The following is a 19,443-nucleotide window of genomic DNA, read 5'->3' on the forward strand; positions in this document are numbered from 1 at the left end:
CTGGAGGATCAAAATGTGGCAGAGATCTGTCCTTCGATGCTGGCATTCTAGCTTCTTTCCTTCACACAATTGTATGCAACCAAGCTCACTATATGGAGTTTACAGGGACATGGTCCAAATACCAATGTACAGATTATATAACTTGGGCAAACTAATTCTTTTTTTCAGTTTTTGAAGCTCAAGAACAATTTATTAGAATTTAAAAGAAAAACTGGCCAAACAGATGAGCTGTCAATCTCAGTAGCTGCTTAGAGGAGGAAGTTGGCAAACAGGAAAGGGAAAGCCATGGCATTTGAGTTAGGGGCATGGAAGTCAGTCACATGACAGGAAGCAGCCACACTGTGGGGAGGAGATCTTCAGAGAAAGAGTAAGAAAGCCCACAGTACAAAGAAGTGTACTCAGGCTCTGGCCAGCATCCAAAGGGAAGAGACAGGAAGAAAAAGGAGAAGCTATACCTTTTGAGGCAGGGATCAGAAAGGCAGGCAGACCCAACAAAATCTAGTAGTGCCACTTCTTAAAGAATCTGCTTCTTCATTTAGAAATGGGGTTATGATACCCTGGAGAATTGTTATTCAATGAGATAGTCAAAATAGCAGGTGAGATCAGGTGAATTATTCAGAGGCACAGATAGCTCACACTAAGTGTTGGCCCTTACTTTCTACCTTGTTTGAGACATGTTCTCTTTTTTGTCACTGTGTATACCAGGCTGGCTGGCTCACAATCTTCTGGGGATTCTTTTGTCTCTATGGCCCACCTTGCCACTGGGATTACAGATCTATATTACTGGGACCCATTCTTTTCACGGGTTCACACTTCTGTGGCAGGTGTTTACCCCTGGATCAATCTCCCCATCCTTAGGAAGTTTTTTTTTTTTTTTTTTTTTTTTTTTTTTTGGGTGGGGGCATCTATACAATAAAGTTGAAGTGGGAAATAATGAACATTGAGAAACAACTTGACTGTTAGTGACTAATGATGACTAGAGGAAAATATGAAAATATGTAAAACAAGACAACCAAAGAATATAAAACCCTGAGACAGTTTTATCTTCTTTACATGTTTATGTAGCAATAGGAAGAAGAAGAGAGTGTGAGAAGAGAGGAGCTGAATTAAATTGCCCTTCAAGCAAGAGATTTCTTAGTCAGGCAGCACAGCACAGTGATGGGGGTCTGTGGTAGGGGTGACTCTTTCTCTGAGTAGAGGGGTGGTTGTGTGTGGCACATATGTGACAGTAGTCAGGCTCTCCTTGGTGGGGGTGGGGCACTTGGCTGTGTTCTGACTTGCCTGCAGCCCTCTTAGCTTAGGGCCTGGTTATCTGGAGGGCCTGTGCTTCCTAACATGTTGGTCTCTACTTCCCTCTTCCTTCTTATATTCTAGCTGTGGAAGGCCATGTGCCAACCTAATGGAGAATAGTGGATATTATGGAATTTAGGACTGGAAAGGAACCCCACATAGACTATTGAAAATAGCCAGCGTTCTTCCTAGTTGACCCTCTTTGATAGTTTGCTCACCGAACTTAAAAGTTTGTTACCTGAACACAATCTCCAGTTTTGCCATTTCCAGGCTGAGTGTACTTGAGGTAGTTGCTTGGCTTCTCTGAGGCTCTTTAGATTGAGTTAGTGATCACGGCATAGAGCCTGAGCAAAGAATCAAAGCAATGTGTTTTATAAAGTCTAACATGCATTGAAAATAGAATGTGATAAGAGTATCTGAAAATATACTTTAAAACTCTGTTTTATTTATCTTTTAAAAGTCCTTAAATTAAAGAAAGAGTTAAGTATTAAAATTTGTGTGTGTGTGTGTGTGTGTGTGCGTGTGTGTGTGTGCAGGGGGTGCCCACAGAGGCTAGGATGGAGCTAGAGTTACAGACAGTTGTGAGCTGCCATATAGGTGCTAGAACTGAACTTGGGTCCTATGTAAGAGCAGCAAGTGCTCTTAACTGATGAGCCATTTCTCCAGCCCCACAGAAAGCTTATGTAGTAATGGGGAGGGGCAAAGCTGTTTCAGGCTAGACTTATTAAAAAGATGTTGGTCAGCTGTTGCTGAACTTTAGAAAAAACATCTGAGCAAGATGAAGTAGGTTTAAAACAGGACACAAAGGGCTTAGAGTAGGTGTAGATAAGACCTACTGGCAATGTGCTTTCTTTGAGGTTGTAGTATAAGATCTTTCAGGGACATTCTTATGAGAATGTGGCAGTGCAGGTCTGGCTCATACAGTTCTAGAAGGCAAGAAGAACTCTATTGGGAACTCTACTAGAGATCATTTGTGTTACTTTCTGGCCAGTGAATTAGCTACATTCTGTTTTTGTGCTGAGAATCTGAGTGAGTTTGAGTTAAAAACTAATGAACACATTTGTTTTTAGAAGGACCTTTTACGATAACCTAATGTCCAGGTTGTGGCATGGTTACTATTTGCTGTTCTTAGTTCTACAGCAAGAAACAGCAGGTGAACACTGTGCAGCTTGTTTGATGAAAGGAACTTGAATGAGTTTAAAGTTCCTAAGGAGACTATTGCAGAGAAACAGCTATAATTGTTAAAGACTTATGTCAATGACCACTGTCTTAGTTAGGGTTTCTGTTGCTAAAGATACCATGACCATGGCAACTCTTATAAAAGAAAACATATAACTGAGTTTTAGTCAGAGGTTTAGTCCATTATCATAATGGTGGGACATGGTGGTGTACAGGCAGACATGGTGCTACAGAAGGAGCTGATAGTTCTACATCTTGATCTATAGGCAACAGGAAGTTAACTGAGACACTGGGTATAACTAGAGCATAAGAGTCCTAAAAGCCCACCCCCAGAATGACACACTTCCTCCAACAAGGTCATACCTTCTAATAATGCCACTCTCTATGAGCTTATAAGGGACAATTACATTCAAATTACCATATTCCACTCCCTGGTCCACATAAGCTTGTAACAATATCATAATGCAAAATGCATTTAGTCTAATGTCAAAAGTTCTGATAGTCTATCAGTCTTAGCAATGTTTAAAAGTCCAAAGCTCAAAGTCTCTTCTGAGATTCATGCAATCTCTTAACTGTAATTCTCTATAAAATCAAAATCTTAGCCATTCTGACAGGTGTAAGGTGGTATCTCAGAGTTGTTTTGATTTGCATTTCTCGGATAATTAGGGATGTTGAGCAATTCCTTAAATGTCTTTCAGCCATTTGAGCTTCCTCTGTTGAGAATTATCTCTTTATTTCTATAGCCCATTTCTTAATTGGGCTGTTGGGCATTTTGATGTCTAATTTCTTGAGTTCTTTATATATTCTGGATATCTGCCCTCTGTCAGATGTGGGGTTTATGAAGACCTTTTCCCATTCTGTAGGCTGTCACTTTGTCTTGTTGACCATGTCCTTTGCTCTACAAAAGCTTCTCAGTTTCAACAGTTCCCATTGATTGATTGTTTCTCTCAGTGTCTGTGCTACTGGTGTTATATTTAGAAAGTGATCTCTGGTGCCAATGCGTTCAAGACCACTTCCTACTTTCTCTTCTGTGAGGTTCAGAGTAACTGGATTTATGTTGAGGTCTTTGATCCACTTGGACTTAAGTTTTATGCACAGTGACAGGTATGGAACTATTTGCAGCCTTCTACACATTGACATCCAGTTATGCCAGCACCATTGGTTGAAGATGCTTTCTTTTTTCCATTGTACATTTTTGGCTTCTTTGTCAAAAATTATATGTTCATAGGTGTGTGGGTTAATGTCAGGGCTTACGCTGGAGAGGATGTGGAGCAAGGGGAACTCTCCTCCACTGCTGGTGGGAATGCAAGCCTGTACAGCCACTTTGGAAATCAGTATGGCACTTCCTTAGAAAATTGGGAATCCACTCCCCCAAGACCCAGCAATAGCACTCTTGGGCATATAACCAAGGAATGCTCAATCATACCACAAGGGCATTTGCTCAACTACGTTCATATCAGCATTGTTTGTAATAGCCAGAACCTGGAAACAACCTAGATGCCCTTCAACTGAAGAATGGATAAGGAAAATATGGTACATATACACAATGGAGTACTACTCCGTAGAGAAAAACAATAACATCATGAGGTTTGCAGGCAAATGGATGGATCTAGAAAAAAATCATCCTGAGTGAGGTAATCCAGACTCAGAAGGACAAACACTGTATGTACTCACTCATAGGAGGATACTAGATGAAAAACAAAGATGACTAGACTGCTACACAACTCTAGGGAAGCTACCTAGAAAACGGGACCCTAGGAAAGACACAGGGATCACCCAATGACAGAGAAATGGATGAGATCTACATGAACAACCTGGACGATAGTGGGAGTAATGAAGGACAAGGTTTGAGGGAAAGAGAGCTTAGGAGAGCAGGAGATGCCAGCTGGATCAAGAACAGAAAAGGAGAACGAGGAATAACAGACCATGATAAATGAAGACCACATGAGAACAGGAAGAAGCAAAGTGCTAGAGAGGTCCCCAGAAATCCACAATGATACATCCACTGTAGACTTCTGGCAATGGATGAGAGAAAGCCTGATCTGACCTAGTCTGGTGATCAGATGGCCAAACACCCTAACAGTCGTGCTGGAACTCTCGTCCAATAAATGATGGAAGTGGATGCAGAGATCCTCAGCCAGGCCCCAAGTGGAGCTCCAGGAGTCCAAGAAAGGAGTCAAGAAAGAGGAGGGATAGTAAGAGTGTGAATTGTTGAGACCAAGATTGGAAAAAGCACAGGGACAAATAGCCAAACTAATGGAAACACATGAATTATGAACCAAAAGCTGTGGAGCCCCCAACTGGATCAGGCCCTCTGGATAAGTGAGACAGTTGAATAGCTTGAACTGTTTGGGAGGCACCCAGGCAGTGGGACCCAGACCTGTCCTTAGTGCATGAGCTGGCTGTTTGGAACCTTGGACTTACACAGGGACACTTTGCTCAGCCTGGAAGGAGGGGACTGGACCTGCCTATAGTGAATCTACCAGGTTGAATTGAATCCCCAGGGGAGTCTTGGCCCTGGAGGAGATAGGAATGGAGGGGAGGAGCTGGGGGGAAGGTGGAGGTAGGTGTGGGAGTGGGGAGGACAGGGGAACCCATGGCTGATATGTAAAATTAAAACACAAATATAATAAATAAAAAAAAGGGAAAAAAAGAAAAAATCAAAATAAAAAAGCAGATCACATAATTTCAACACAAAATGGCACAGGATATACACTACCATTTCAAAACACAATAAAGGAAGTATAGTGAAGAAATACTGAACTGAAGCAAGACTGAAAATCAGCTGGGCAAATTCCAAACTCTGCCTCACCATGTCTGATGTCAAAATGCAACACTCTTCTTTCTCTTTAGGTGGATCCACTTCCTGTTAGCAGCTCTCCTCAGCCGATATCCCATACCTTTGGCATCAACAACATCTTGGGGTCTTCAAGACAATCTAGGCTTCAACTTCACACTTTCACTTAATGGCCTCTCTAGGCCTCCATTAAGGGACACCCCTCACACATACCTGGCCTTAGTTGTGGAGGGAGATTCCATAACTCTTTGACTCTTCTTCTATCTTTGACTATAAAACTAGAACCATGTGACTGAAGTTGTCACGTTCTACTACTTGCTGGAGTTGGAACATGGACCCCTTGTTCAATAATATAATCATTAACTTTCTGTTTTCAGTGGTTTCCTTCACTGACTAAGCTTGGCTGTCCTGGAACTTACTCTATAGACCAGACTGGCTTCAAACTCAAGAGATCCACCTGCCTCTTCCTCTGCCTCTGGAGTGCTAGGATTAAAGGCACACACCACCACACCCAGCTCTAAGCTTTTCTTTAATTCCTTTTCTCAAGTTGGAAACTTAGCTAGGTGGAATCTTGCTGTAAGGTCACCACTCTCTTTATTCCATTTCTTTTTTGTTTTTGTTTTTGTTTTTTGAGACAGGGTTTCTCTGTGTAGCTTTGTACCTTTCCTGGAACTCACTTGGTAGTCCAGGCTGGCCTTGAACTCACAAAGATCTGCCTGGCTCTGCCTCCCGAGAGCTGGGATTAAAGGCGTGTGCCACCACTGCCCAGCTTATTCCATTTCTTAATCTGTTTTATCTTCTTGGACACAGGACTTAATTCCATTCCACTGCCTGGTATTCCCTTTCTCCTCAAATTGTACATTTTGTATTTTTATTTGCCCAGCTTCCTCCTGTTCATTATGAATCTTCATTAGATTGAATACTAGTAACCATATAACAGAGTCAATACTAGGCTATTTTAAGATTTCCTCTGCCAATGGAATTAATCCAGAGCTCTTCACTTTAGCTTCAGGCAAACTTTTCAGACAAGGGCAAAAAGCAGCCACATTTTTTCCAAATATGACAAGAACAATCTCTAGGCCACATTATTAATAATCTTCTCCTCTAAAACCGCTTGAGTCAGGCTCCCACAGTTCAAATAACTTTTAGCACCTGCTGTTTTCCATGCTCTTACTATTATGGCTCATTAAGCAGTGCTTAAAGCATTCCACTGCTTTCCTGACCCAAACTACCAAAGTCCATATGTTCTAGCCTATCACAGTAATATCCCAGTCCCTGGTACCAACTTCTGTCTTAGGGTTTCTATTGCTATGAAGAGATACCATTGACCATGGGAACTCTGAAAAAGGTTAACATTTAATTGGGTTGGCTTACAGTTCAGAGGTTTAGTCCTTTATCATCATGGTGTGACATGGTGGTGTGAAGGTAAATATGAGGCTGGAGAAGGAGCTGAGAATTTTACCTCTTGGTTTGCAGGTAACAGGAAGTGAACTGAAACACTGGGAGTGGCTTGAGCATATGTAAGATCTCAAACCTGCCTCCACAGTGACACACTTCGTCCAACAAGGACATACCTACTCCAACAAAGCCACACATCCTAATAGTGCCATTCCTTATGAGCTTATGGTGCTGATTACATTCAAACTATCATTTACTGCCCCAAAGCCCTTAACTGATAAGGTCTGAGAGCTGTGCTAATCTATGCTTATAAAGAATGAATTTAGAGGTTAGTTTGATACTATGTCCATTTAGCAAAATAATAGTAGTGAATTCACCTCTGGGGGCCCTGAGTTCCCAGTTCTTCCCCAGATTTATAGTCCCAGGCATGCGTTTCCCCCTGTGAAGCAGGCCTTGAGTTCTCCCAGCAGTTGGTTACTCCCGTGGCATTCTTGCCACTGTTGCACTCATGTTCGTATCTTGCCACACCGATCATTACTGTAGCTCACGGGTCACAGCTGGGTAAGACTGTTGAGTATTCTCTGCCCCACCCCCAGAAGTATGCAGAACACCTTCTAATACTACAGATGCCAGCCCACAGGGAGGAAGGAACTTCCTGATTAATGACACCTCGATTTCTCCATATTTCCAAGTTAAGCTTCTATAGCACACAGAATTCATTACTGCTGTAATAGAAGTGTATGTGTGGGACAGGTGGCTATCAGACTGCATCTTTACTTGGCAGCAGAATTTGGTAGTATCATCACTACATGGTTGTAGCATGAATCTTAAAAGTTCTTATTAATAAAAAACAAACCTGGAGCCAGGTACTGGGGTCATCGCTGGAAGATCAGAGAAGCAGAACAGGCCACAGCTACCTCACCTTGCCAGTTCCTCAGTTGATCCTGTTTCCTCAGACTGGAAGCCTCTCAGTCCTCATCCAGAATGAATCTCAGCTGAACTGTGGCTCAAAAGCCTAAAAGCTTAACCAGCTCTAGTTCCTGATCCTCACTCCCTCTATACTTTTCTGCTTTTTGCCATCACTTCCTGGGATTAAAGGTATGAGTCACCATACCTGGCTGTTTCCAGTGTGGCTTTAAACTCCCAGAGATCTGGATGGATTTCTGCCTCACAAGTGATAGGATTAAAGGTGTGAGTGCCACCATTTTCTGGCCTCTATGTCTGTCTATTGGCTGTTCTGTTCTCTGATCCCAGATAAATTTATTAGGGTGCACAATATATTAGGGAACACAATATCACCACACATGGTGTTGGTTTTTAGGCACACAAGCAAGGCATACGGGGTTATAGCAACTTTTTACCAAAATCCTAGGAAGCTGCTGGGGCCTGTCAGTGTCTAATAGGACAGGATTCCCTGCAAGGAGATCCTAAGAGGCCATTACATAAAACTGTGATGGGGAAGCCTAAGCTACTGTGGAGACCCCTGGATGTTAGAAGTTCCAGGACTATGAACCATGCACTGAGGAAATAGAAGGGAGCTAGTCCATGAGAGGAGCCACATGTGTTGCAGGCTTTAATAATAAGCAGCAAAACAAGAGGGGTGGGGCTGCTGCAGTCCACTGGAATCCAGATGATACTACCACCACCAAAAGCCCCCATGTTAGATACAGAGTTGTAGGGTATGGTGTTTTCTCTGCTGATTTTGGGTTTACATAGGTTTGCTATTTCCTTGCTATAACTCTATTCCTCCCCTTTGGAATGTGCCATTGTATAATAGAAATATGTAACTTGTTTTTGATTTTGTGTGATCTTACTTTGCCTTGATTCTCAGGAATCTTTGGACTTGGGGCATCTGAACAGTAATAGAGCTATAAACACTTGGAAGACTTTTTGCAGATTAGCTAAATGTATTGTGCACTATAAGGTGTTCATGGGTATTTGAGGACCAGGAGTGGGATGCTAAAGGTTTAAAACTGATATATTTGAGGATTGACTTGATAAGAAGTGAATTTGTGGTGGTTAATCTTGATTCTCAACTTGAGATTTAGAATCATACCCAGGAATGAGTCTGTGTTGGTGTTTCAGGCGAGTTTAATGGAGGAGGGAGGAACCATGTGAATGTGAGTGGCAGTTTCCTGAGGGCTAGGTTCCAGACTGAAAAAAGAGACAGAGAGCTGAGGCTGAATATCCAAGTGTCTATTTCCTGTTGCACGAATCCTAAATTGTCTTATAGTAAAAACCCAGAGCCAGATATCAGGGTGAAAGGTCTGAGATGCAGAGCAAGCCACAGCCACACCTCTTACCTCACCAACTCCTCAGCCTGGAAAGAGTGAATTCCTGTCTCCTCCCACCCATATTCCTTTCTCTGTCTAGCCATATCACTTCCTGTCTCTACCTTCCTAGTGCTGGGATTAAAGGTGTGTGCCTGCCACCACTGCCTGGCTCTGTTTCTCTTTTAGACTGGTTTAATCTTCTGTAGCCCAGTGTGGCCTCGAACTCACAGGAATCCAGACAGACTTCTGCCTCTGCCTCCCGAGTGCTAGGATTAAAAGTGTGTGCCACCACTGCCTGACCTCATTGGCTAACTCTGTGGCTTGGTCTGTTCTCTGATCTTCAGACGAGCTTTATTTCCTAGATTACAAACAATATATTACCACATTTCCCCCTTTTTTGTCTAAAATGATAAAAGAAGGTTATAACTAATATAAGAAAAACTATATACAATAAGTATAATAACTATATACAATATATACTGGCAATAATTACATCACAATATCTAGTCCATTAATATTTGACAAATTCAGAGAAAATACTCCATTATTTATCTTTTTTTGGTGAGCTATAACTTCTTCCTTTGGCTGAATTTAGAGCTTATGTTTATTATTTATAGTAGAAATTATTCTCTTAGCCCCTATCCTCCAAAATAGGATTATATTTGCGTAGAATCTACTTACTCGTCAGTCATGACTCGTATCACATTTTTGTAATGTTTTTACCTATATATTATAAATATGTAAGCTTCCAGTTTTTAAGTCATTGAAAGTTTATTTTATGTGTATGCCAGCCACATATAGGGCATGCCATGTAATTTGCCCATTCATTTATTTAAACTTAAGGATAATAGATGCAGAGTTCTGTTAGGGTCTCTTAGAGGCGCACAAAGCCTGAGTGTATAGTTATCAAAAGGGCTTAGACGCTTGCAGACTGAGAGTCCCACAGTAGCTGTGAGCAGCTGGAAAGCTAGAGGTAGCTGCTCTGTTGAAGAAGCTGGATGCCTCAGACAAGGTAGGGGATCAGTGAGGGGCAAAGTCTAGCCCAAGGCCTAGGATGGAAGCCTGGAAGCTTCTTGTAAGTCTCTGATGTGAGTGTGCATTCAAAAGCTGAACATAGAGTCTTGTGTAGTGGCGTCAGTGACAGAATGCCCACACTTAAGAGTCAATGTTCCTTCCATTCAGGTCAGGTCTTTCCTGACCCTCTGGAAACATCCTCACAGATATTAAAAAATGTGCTTTACTGATTTTCTATGTATCACCGAGTCAGTCAAGTTGTAGCCAAGATAACCATCAGAGGAGTTATAGTTTTGAGTGTTTAAAGCTGTTACTTCACTATGGAAAAGTGGTGATAATAAGACCTACTCCTCTATTGAGAGGTTAGTGTCTGAGTTAGTGGGGCTTGAAGTGGAGATAGGACAGAAGTCATCCTTGTTTCCTTTCTATGGAGTTTTGAAAACGTTACCACAAATGTGTATACTTGGCTTTGTGGCAGCGGCCTTCCGGAAAGAACACTGTACTCATTTATAATGGGGACACAGCATGGCGGATGAGACAGAGAGCTACTGGGAAGTGAACCCAGATGAGACCCTGCATAATGCAGTGCTTGGAGCTGCTATCAACAGATAATTGTAAAGGCTTCCATAAGTGCCATCCTTCCAACTAAAGGCCTGGAGTGGAATACTTCAGGCCTGCTCCTGAGTGCAAGCCCTCATTTTTATTCAGTAGGAAGTCTGCTGATTAGGAAGTCTATTGAGAAGCCATACAAGAATCCTCATTGAGGATTTCGCTGTGCTTCTCAGGCTCAAGTTGACACAGTGCTTGTAACTATTGATAAGTCATTTTTTAGCCTTACATTTAATTTTGGCTTATATGACATTCATGTTTCTTTACCAATGAATTGCACTACAAATTACTTTCAATTGAAAAATTTCAAAAAAATATCTAACACGTAATTTTCTCATATTTTCATGGAACAATGTAGCTTTTCTTCTCCCTTATGTCTTGATTTTTGTTGTCCCCTTAATTCCTCAATATTCTGCCCATTATATGAATGAGCTATTCATTCATATTGAGTTAATCTTACCAGTGGGAATGCCTGTATTAGTGCTTATAAGGAAATGCTGGCATTTTTTTTTTCTTCCAACCCTTCCCATTTCCCAGTAGGAATTTATCCTAAGCTGTCTCATCTTCCTCTGTAGTGATGCCTCAGCCAAGGCCCTGTGGGAAGCCTTACTGAACACCAAGCACAAGGAGGCAGTGATGGAAGTCCGGAGACATCTAGTGGAAGCAGCCAGCAGAGAAAACCTGCCCATCAAGATGAGTATGGGTAAGCCTCTCTATGCACTTCCAGGGGAGCCATGGTGGGCAGGCTCAGAGGAAACTTCTCTAACCTTCTCCTTGGCCAATCTAGCCAAAATGGAATTTAGATAGAAGTATTGACTATTTTGTGAACTAGTGACGAAGAGAAGGAATATGTGCATGCTGTCCCTGGGTTCAGTAGTAACTAGTTTTCTAAGTTTTTACTTGAAAGCTCCAGGAGAGTCTTTGAATATATGGACTAATTCTTTTACTCTCCTAATTGATGTAGAACTGTAAAAATTGCTCTGAACCACTGTCAGTGAATTCTATTTTATACCTACTTCCCCCCGGCCCCCATGATGGGTGAATGGGCTTTCATCAATTTTGAATCAATGATTGACTAGCAATTGACTAGGCAGACAGGCTATCCTGTCCCTTGTCCTCAGTGATCACCCTGCTAATTGTCCGCTCAGTGATGGTTGAGTCTTGTTCACTGGGAAAATAAAGTGCTCCCTTTGTTCTCATTTGGTCCTCACTTAGCTTTCTGCTCTGTCATTCTTCGCCTCCTCCCTTGCTCTAAGCTCTTCCACTGAGGCTGGAGCTAGGCTGGTGGCCAGCGAGGGCCAGCAATCTCCCTTTCTCTGACCCTGCAGCACTGGGTCAGAGAGGGACATGGTCATGACAAGGGTGGTTTGTGTGGCTTTTTTGTGTATGTTTTGAGATATGTTTTCTCTATGTAGCCTTGGCTGTACTAGAACTCACTGTGTCAACCAGGCTGGTCTCAAACTCAGAGATTTACCTGCCTCTGCCTCCTGAGTGCTGGGAATAAAGGTGTGTGCTGGCTCATGGCAGGGTTTGTTTTTTATAATTTTTATTCTTTATTTTCCGTGGGTGCTGAGATCTGAATTCAGGTCCTCATGCTTGCCCAGCTTACCCACTGAGTCATTTCTCAGGGTCCACCCTGCTTTTACATTTCTGTTTCTTAAAATATGAGGAAGACTGGAGAGAGGGCTCAGAGGTGAAGCACACCAGCAGCTCTTCCAGAGGTCCTGAGTTCAATTCCCGGCAACCACATGGTGGCTTACAACCATCTGTAATGAGATCTGGTGCCCTCTTCTGGCATGTAGGAATATAAGTAGACAGAGTACTATATACATAATAAATAAATAAATCTTGAAAAAATAATATGATAATGATTTAAAATATAGAAATATTTGAATATGAATTTTCAATCTGGCTAATAGGTAGCATTTGCTTCTAGAAATGTGTGAAAATATATTTCTCTTTTAATGATAAAGTTTCTTTCTCTCTTGTAATGTGCTCCCTGATAGCTAGTAAGTATTAGTATGTCCTAATGGATGGGAATGAAAGTTGGTCTGAGTGTCAGCTTGACGGGATTCAGAGTCACTATGGAAACAGCCTCTGGCATGTCTGTGAGGGAATCGATAGGTTAAGTCAGTTGAGGTGGGATGACCTGTCCTAATGCGGGTAGTTCCATCCCTGGGGCTGGGGACCTAGACTGGATAGAAAGGAGAACACAGGCTGAGGCCTTCGTTGCTGTCTGCTTCCTGACTGCAGAGTCATGGTGGACTGCACCCCGAAACAGTGAGCTGAAATGACCTCTTCTTTCAGTTGTTTCTGTCAGGCATTTAGTCATAGGGAATAAGTGACTAACACAATGCAGAAGCAGAAGTTGGTTGTCTAAGTTCTTGATTTATTATGGGTACAAACATCAAATATCAAGATGAAATAGAACCAATTCTGGAAGTAGAATGTAAATGGAGCTAGGAGGAAACAAATTAGAGATGACAACATGAAACTACAATCGTAACTTATAGTGTGTTTGGTGACTGTAAATGACAGCTTCTAGGGATGTAAGGATGACATGGAAAGTGAGCACAGCTGATATGTACTGAGCACCTAAAAGATGTCTGGTCTTCTCCTTAGTGTGCCATCCTATTGAATCATTATAGTTCTTTTAGACGTTAGCAACTCCTAAATTTTAACTTCTGTACCTAGTTTCTGTCTGTCTCTTGGCTGACAGACACATCCAAGCATCAGCTGCTGACTACAACCTGACCCAAATGACTGTAAGCCCTGGACTTGCTGAAAGCTGGAGTTGTTTTGTGTAACCATTGTTTTTCACACAAGAACCAAAAAAGTCACCTCCAGTTGCCCCATCTCTGAGGAGTAGGGCTGGAATTCAGATGCAGACATCTGATGTCAGAGAAGATGCACTTATTCATAGGATGCACTAACTCTTCGTAGACAACGCAGAACCCGTTTTGAGTAGAAGTTGCTGCTTTGAAACCATTTTGGTGTTTGACTATTAATTCCAGTCCCTGCTTTCCTACTTTTCTATCTTCTCTCTTCTCCCCACTTTCTTTTATTCTCTCTCTTTTTTTAACATATGTATTATGTGGTATGTGTATATGTATGTGCATGCATGTCTGACTGTACATGAGCACATGTATTTATAGGTATGATGCATATGAAGACCTGAGGTTGACATCATTGGGTATCTTGCTTCATAACTCCCCACATTATTTACAAAGTCAGGTTGTCCAGGGATCTCTTACCTCCCCCCCCCCTAACTCCCCAATTGGCTGGCTTTGAACAGTATCCTCCTTCCTTAGCTTCCCCAGTGCTGGGATGCACCACCATGCTGAGCTCCTTGTCTTGATATTCTTTCCACAACCTTGTGTATGATACTATCAAGTGTGTTTAGTTTGGAGTTCCTTACTCATAAGCACACTGGCACAAGAACTTATTCATAGTGTGAACCAGGAAGAGCCAGAGTGCACAGATGATCTGGATGACGACTTATACGTTTTTTAATGATAAACCTTATGATGATATTGCAGAGCACAAATCAACTTTTATAGCTCAACACTGGACTCTTTAAAAATCAACAAACTCTACTTTTCTAAAGAGCTCTATTTTTGAAAAATAACCAAAGCCAGAAATTTAAAACAAAACAAAACAAAACAAAACAAAACAAAACAAAACCCATGAGTAACTACATGAAGAATTCAAATTTAAATGTTTGATTTTTTTTCCTATCAACTCCCCCTATCCAAAAAAGATAAAATGGTGTTCTTTATCCCCAAACTCCAGACAGGAGAGGTGGGGGTTGAGGGGAGGAAACAAACAGTCGATTGTTAGCAGGGTCAGCTCATGCTCTATCCCTGTGCCAACATCAGCTAGTTAAAGATAACACAGTGTGGCTACCCACTTCTGCTGTGTGTCACTAGCCATGATTTCTTGTGGGTCTCGTTCCCATGGACAGATCCGTAGCCATGAGAAGTAAGAAAAAGAATTGGAAGTTTTAAATACACCAAGACATCAGTATTTGAAAGCTGCCTATCATCCAGCTTGTCATGAAACAGTCACATTCTGGTGTCTGAAATGCCTGGGCTGGGGAAAGCAGTCAGGACTGCAAAATGTACACTGAACTCCTCAGGACTCCCCAGCCCAATGCTGTAAGTTCTCCTAAAGTATGAATTGTCTGCCTGTAACTGAGGCTTCTGGGTTTTTGAGACATTAAACAGATTTTTGATTCTAGACTGAGGATCCGCTTGTGTTTAAATTTATGAGAGGGTTTTTCCTGCTGGAAACCTCAGATCTTCACTATAAAACCCCCCAGCATTATGAGCACCAACAGAAATAAACTTGGTTCTCTTAAATGATAAAAGTAATTGCTAAAACAAAGACAAAACTTCATTTTATCATTGTATATCTAAACATCTGTCATCTTACTGAGAGTTTGTTATTAAAGTGTCATTTAAGTAGATACGTTCCAGAAAAGTGATTTTTAAAACACTGGAAAGGGAATTGTTTTTTTCCCACTGACTTTCATAAAAGGAAAAATGTATTCTGAAAGTCAAGAAACAAATAGACCCCAAGAAATACATTTGTTTCCACCCCAAAAAGCCAAGCAGAGAAGACAGGAATAGAAATTTGTCGATCAGGTTCTGCTCTGTTCCCAGCACACTCCTCTCTGGAGTTCCATTGTGCTGAGGGTCTTCACAGCTTGACCTTTGCTCCCTGCACAAGGGACATTCTCTGTTGTGGCAGGAATGCCCTGCTAGAGCTGAAGTGAAACATTGTTGTCCTTTCCTTCAGCTGGATGTCTTGAAAGAATCATCTTATATAATAGATATAATAATAGAGGTCCATGCTTGAGACCTCTATTATCTCAGTGCTTTGCTTTAAATACAGGAAAGCATTTCGTCGGGGGCTTGCTTACAGTTTCAGAGCACGAGTCTGTGATCATCAGGGCCAGGAGTTAGTGTTTCTTAGTCAGCTGCAGACTGGACACTGATACCTTTGCACTGAAGTTTTCCCCAGACCACTAACTGTGAGGACAGTTTTCTCCGTCCTTATCCTTGTGTGCCTTACGGGACATTGTGTTTTCTGTAACTTTAGTTTCTCCAGATTGTGAAGGACACAGAGTCAGTTATATCCGAGAGTGGGTCACACTTCTGTGGTTTATTAGCCCAGTTTCAATTTATCCATAAAACCGGGCCAAAGGTCTGTTGGCTGGAGTTTGAGAATGAAACCTCTGAGCAGCATGAAAGTGCTCTGCTTCCTGGGTTTGGTCCTTGAGTTCACCGTGTTTGGGCTGGTACCAGCTGTGCTTTTGTTGAGTTTATGTTTGTTTGTTTGTTTGTTTTTAATTAGGAAGAAGTTTGTGACTAAGAGGAGAGACAGAGAGAGAGTGCGTGAGTGAGTGAGTGAGTGAGTGAGTGTGTGTGTGTGTGTGTGTGTATGTGTGTGTGTGTGTGTGTGTGTGTGTGTGTGTGTGTGTGTGTGTGTGTGAAGGAGAGAAAGAAAGAACAGGAGAAAGAGAGAGCAAAGCCGAAAGGGAAAAAGAGGGGATCGGCAAATGTTGCAAAAGGAGAGATTAAACACTAATGAAGACCACCATGTAATAAGAGCAATTTACAAAATATGAGAAAATCTAGCCATGTCCTGGGGCCACATATACTGATTAACTCTCACATTGTCTTTATGTTTTATTTGTTACTAATTTTTGGAAAGGACAAGAAAATTTGCTTTTACTGACTAGCTATTGAATTTTTACATAGTTTGGTTATTCAGTGCTCTTAATAATCATGTGAGTTTGCCATCCATTTTCATACCCATTTCACAGATCACGAAAACTGAGACCTAGGAAAGTTCAGTTTCTTTTGCAGGACTCCTGTGCTGTTATGTTATTGTCTCTCCTATTAGGGCTCCACTTGTGTTTCATGCTATGGGTGCTGAGACTCAGCAGAGCACACTTCTCTTCTGTCTGGCTCCCTGACAGGCTGTGCTGATAAGGAGTCCTGAGGGAGACTGGGGCTGGAGGATAAGGAAAGTACTTGCTCCTTCTTGTCTGCTTGTGTCCTGTGAGTACCACCACCACCCGGCTGATGCTCCCCGGGTCACAGTTGCAGTTCTCCAACACCTAGAGAAGCAGCTTTATGCTTTCCACCCCTGAGAGGGGCCAGCCCGCTGAGGAGTGCTCCATTCTCAGGGCTCTAAATTCAACCCACAGGTCTCTTTAGTTTTGTTTTCTCCACCATGGTGTTGGCAACTGCATCTTCCCATGATGCCCTTAGGTTCCTCTGATTCTATTTAGCCAGTTAACAACTGTACATGTTAAATTTCTGTGTTCAAATAGCTGTATATGCTTTCTGTCTATTGCAGTGGTTCTCAGCCTTCCTAACACCGTGACCCTTGAATACACTTCCCATGCTGTGGTGACCCCCAACCATAAAATTATTTTCATTGCTACTACTTAACTGTCATTTTGCTACAGTTATGAATTATAATGTAAATATCTGACATGCAACCCCTGTGGGAAAGAGGGTTGCGACCCATAGGTTGAGAACCATAGATAATAAGAAATAGATACCTAAATATTGTGAATACTCTCCAGGCCCCAGTCCTTACTGAGGAACTTTTGGCCATGGACAATTCCAAGAGAAGGGAGTATCATCCTCTTTGAGGATGGGCTGGGACACTGTCACGTAGAAATTAAGTGAAGATACAAGCCTGGGTCTGTCTGACTTCCTTCTCCAGCCTCTTTCTAGAGAGAGGAGTCCAGAGGGTGGCTATACTGCTTCAAGTGCAGCAGTGACAGTGTCATGCCCTTGCTCAAAACCCTCCAAGGGTCCACATTGCCTCGAAAAGCTGCCCAGACCTAGGGCATGCTATTTCTAAACAGCTCGAGGCCTTCAGGCTTTGGGGTGCTCCCGTGTGCTCCCTGGCTTTCTCCCTTGACCCTCTGCTCCTCAGTAGGAGCCTTCTTGGAAGCAGGCCCCTGCTGTCTGAAATACTTGGATTTGTTTGCTCCTCTGGCTCTGCTTTCTCCCCTTGTCTTCTCACACCCTGGAGGCTGACCTCCAGGACTGCCTTCAGAGGCTCTCTGCCCTTTACCCTGCAGTCGGGTGAACTAGAGAGAGGAGCGAGCATAGTTGTGAGTTGAGGATACACACAGTTAGGGTTATTGCTGGCCTTCCTTCTTGACAGGGTGCCGTTGCCTGTGCTCCTTCCCCTTGGGTTTCTTACTAACACTGCAGGGGGTTCTTAGCTTACACGCTAGTAAAAAGCCCCTTTTTTAAGAGTTAGGTGTTTTCCCGGTTGTGTGTACTATCATTTTTCTGTCACAACCTTCACTGATATAATTACTCACTTTCCAGCATACGGTCCCAAGCATGTGCATACACGATCTCATATCTTTGTGTTTCATTGTCAAACCCATGTTGTCTTTCTTGACCTACCGTGTGTTACTTTCTTTGAAGAGTTAATGACTAATTTCCATGTTCCCCACCTTCCACCCCTTTGTTGGTAACTCAGGTTCTAAGGAGGCACCACTCCTTTCTTAGCACCTGCCATGGTGTAATGTACATTAATCTGAAACCACCCCAGACAGTGTGTCTGTCTTCCTGGCCATTTAAAGAACTGGTACCTGATAGGTGGTGTCGAACTTGGGTCAGGGAATGGGTTGCCACCAAGTGTGGGCACAATGGAAAGAACCTGTCAGTGTTTCTGCTTTAGTGTGATGTGGAGCTGCTTATATTTACAGACTATCTTTCTGATGTTTTTGTTCCACTCGATGTCTCTGGGGCATCTGTCATGTCTTCTTTCTTGGAATGTCCCCCTATTGTCCTCATGTCATCCTGCTTTTCTGATAATTTCCTCTTTTGGTAGATTCATGCCTTCTATTCTTTCCTTCTAGTTTGCTACTGTATAGACCTGTTATCTGTGGTTATGCCTAGCACATGGAGTTCAGTTAATGTGGTTTATGAACCTCTAGTCTTAGCCTCTCACCTTATTTCCACTTCACTTTCCCAAACAGACCACACATTCCCTACACTCCAGTGCACTGGGGCTATTGAGGGCAGTGCTGGGCTAGGTTTCTCTGGGCCCTGGGGACTTGAGCTCAGGGCTTCACTCTTTCACTGCAAATGCTTTGCTCCTGGGGCCATCTCCCAGCTTTCTCTGTGCTTCCTGATTTCCCTCCTTCTCTTCTCTATACTCCTAACTTTTCCTCTAGCTCACATTATAGAATGCAGTTTCTCCTTGGTGCCCGGACTCTGCAGAGGCGCACCAGAACGTCTCCGTTCTGCCACCTCACCGCCTCCTCTGCGATTGGTTCCCAAGGCTGCAGTGTGGTCAGATGAGCAGCATTGCATCATGGCCATTCCAAAGTGGAGCTGACAACTTGTACGATTTGGTGCCACTGTCTTGATTGGTGTTAAGGTCCACACTTTCAACCACCATCATTTTTACATCAAAAGTACAAAACCAGCACAGTAACAGAACTTCCATATTATGAACATAGTTGAGCTTGCCTAAAGTGTGTTAGGAATGTGGGTTCATAGGACATCTTTGAGAATCATTATTGAAAAGATTGCCATAATCTGTGGGATTTAAAGTTGGCCCAATTCCCAGGGGAGTCACTGTTAGATGTCAAAAAGGAGACAGTCCTGTCTGGTCATTCAGTCCCAAAGTGGTCAGCCTCAAATGCATGAGCATATGTGCAACAGATGGATTCAGGGTGGGGGTAGAACATGTAACAACGGTAATTAAAGAAGTAGAGGTCTTGAGTTGGAGAAGGAGTGTGTATGAACAGGAGACGTTGGGGTGGAAATGATACTAATACAGTACTCATGCATGAAATGTTCAAGAAGTAAACCATTTACATTTAAAATAAGA

At 42.5% G+C, this 19,443-nt stretch overlaps 1 protein-coding gene across 1 annotated transcript in view; it reads left to right on the top strand.

Moving 5' to 3' along the window:
* Scfd2 (sec1 family domain containing 2) overlaps positions 1–19,443 on the top strand; it is a 320,177-nt gene that overhangs the window by 18,682 nt on the left and 282,052 nt on the right. Inside the window, exon 3 of the mRNA XM_036201528.1 lies at positions 11,136–11,263. Within this exon, the coding sequence (XP_036057421.1) occupies positions 11,136–11,263 (128 nt within the window). The remainder of the gene's footprint in view (positions 1–11,135; positions 11,264–19,443) is intronic.

Source organism: Onychomys torridus, chromosome 10 (genome assembly GCF_903995425.1).
Source record: "Onychomys torridus chromosome 10, mOncTor1.1, whole genome shotgun sequence".
Lineage (NCBI taxonomy): Eukaryota > Metazoa > Chordata > Mammalia > Rodentia > Cricetidae > Onychomys > Onychomys torridus.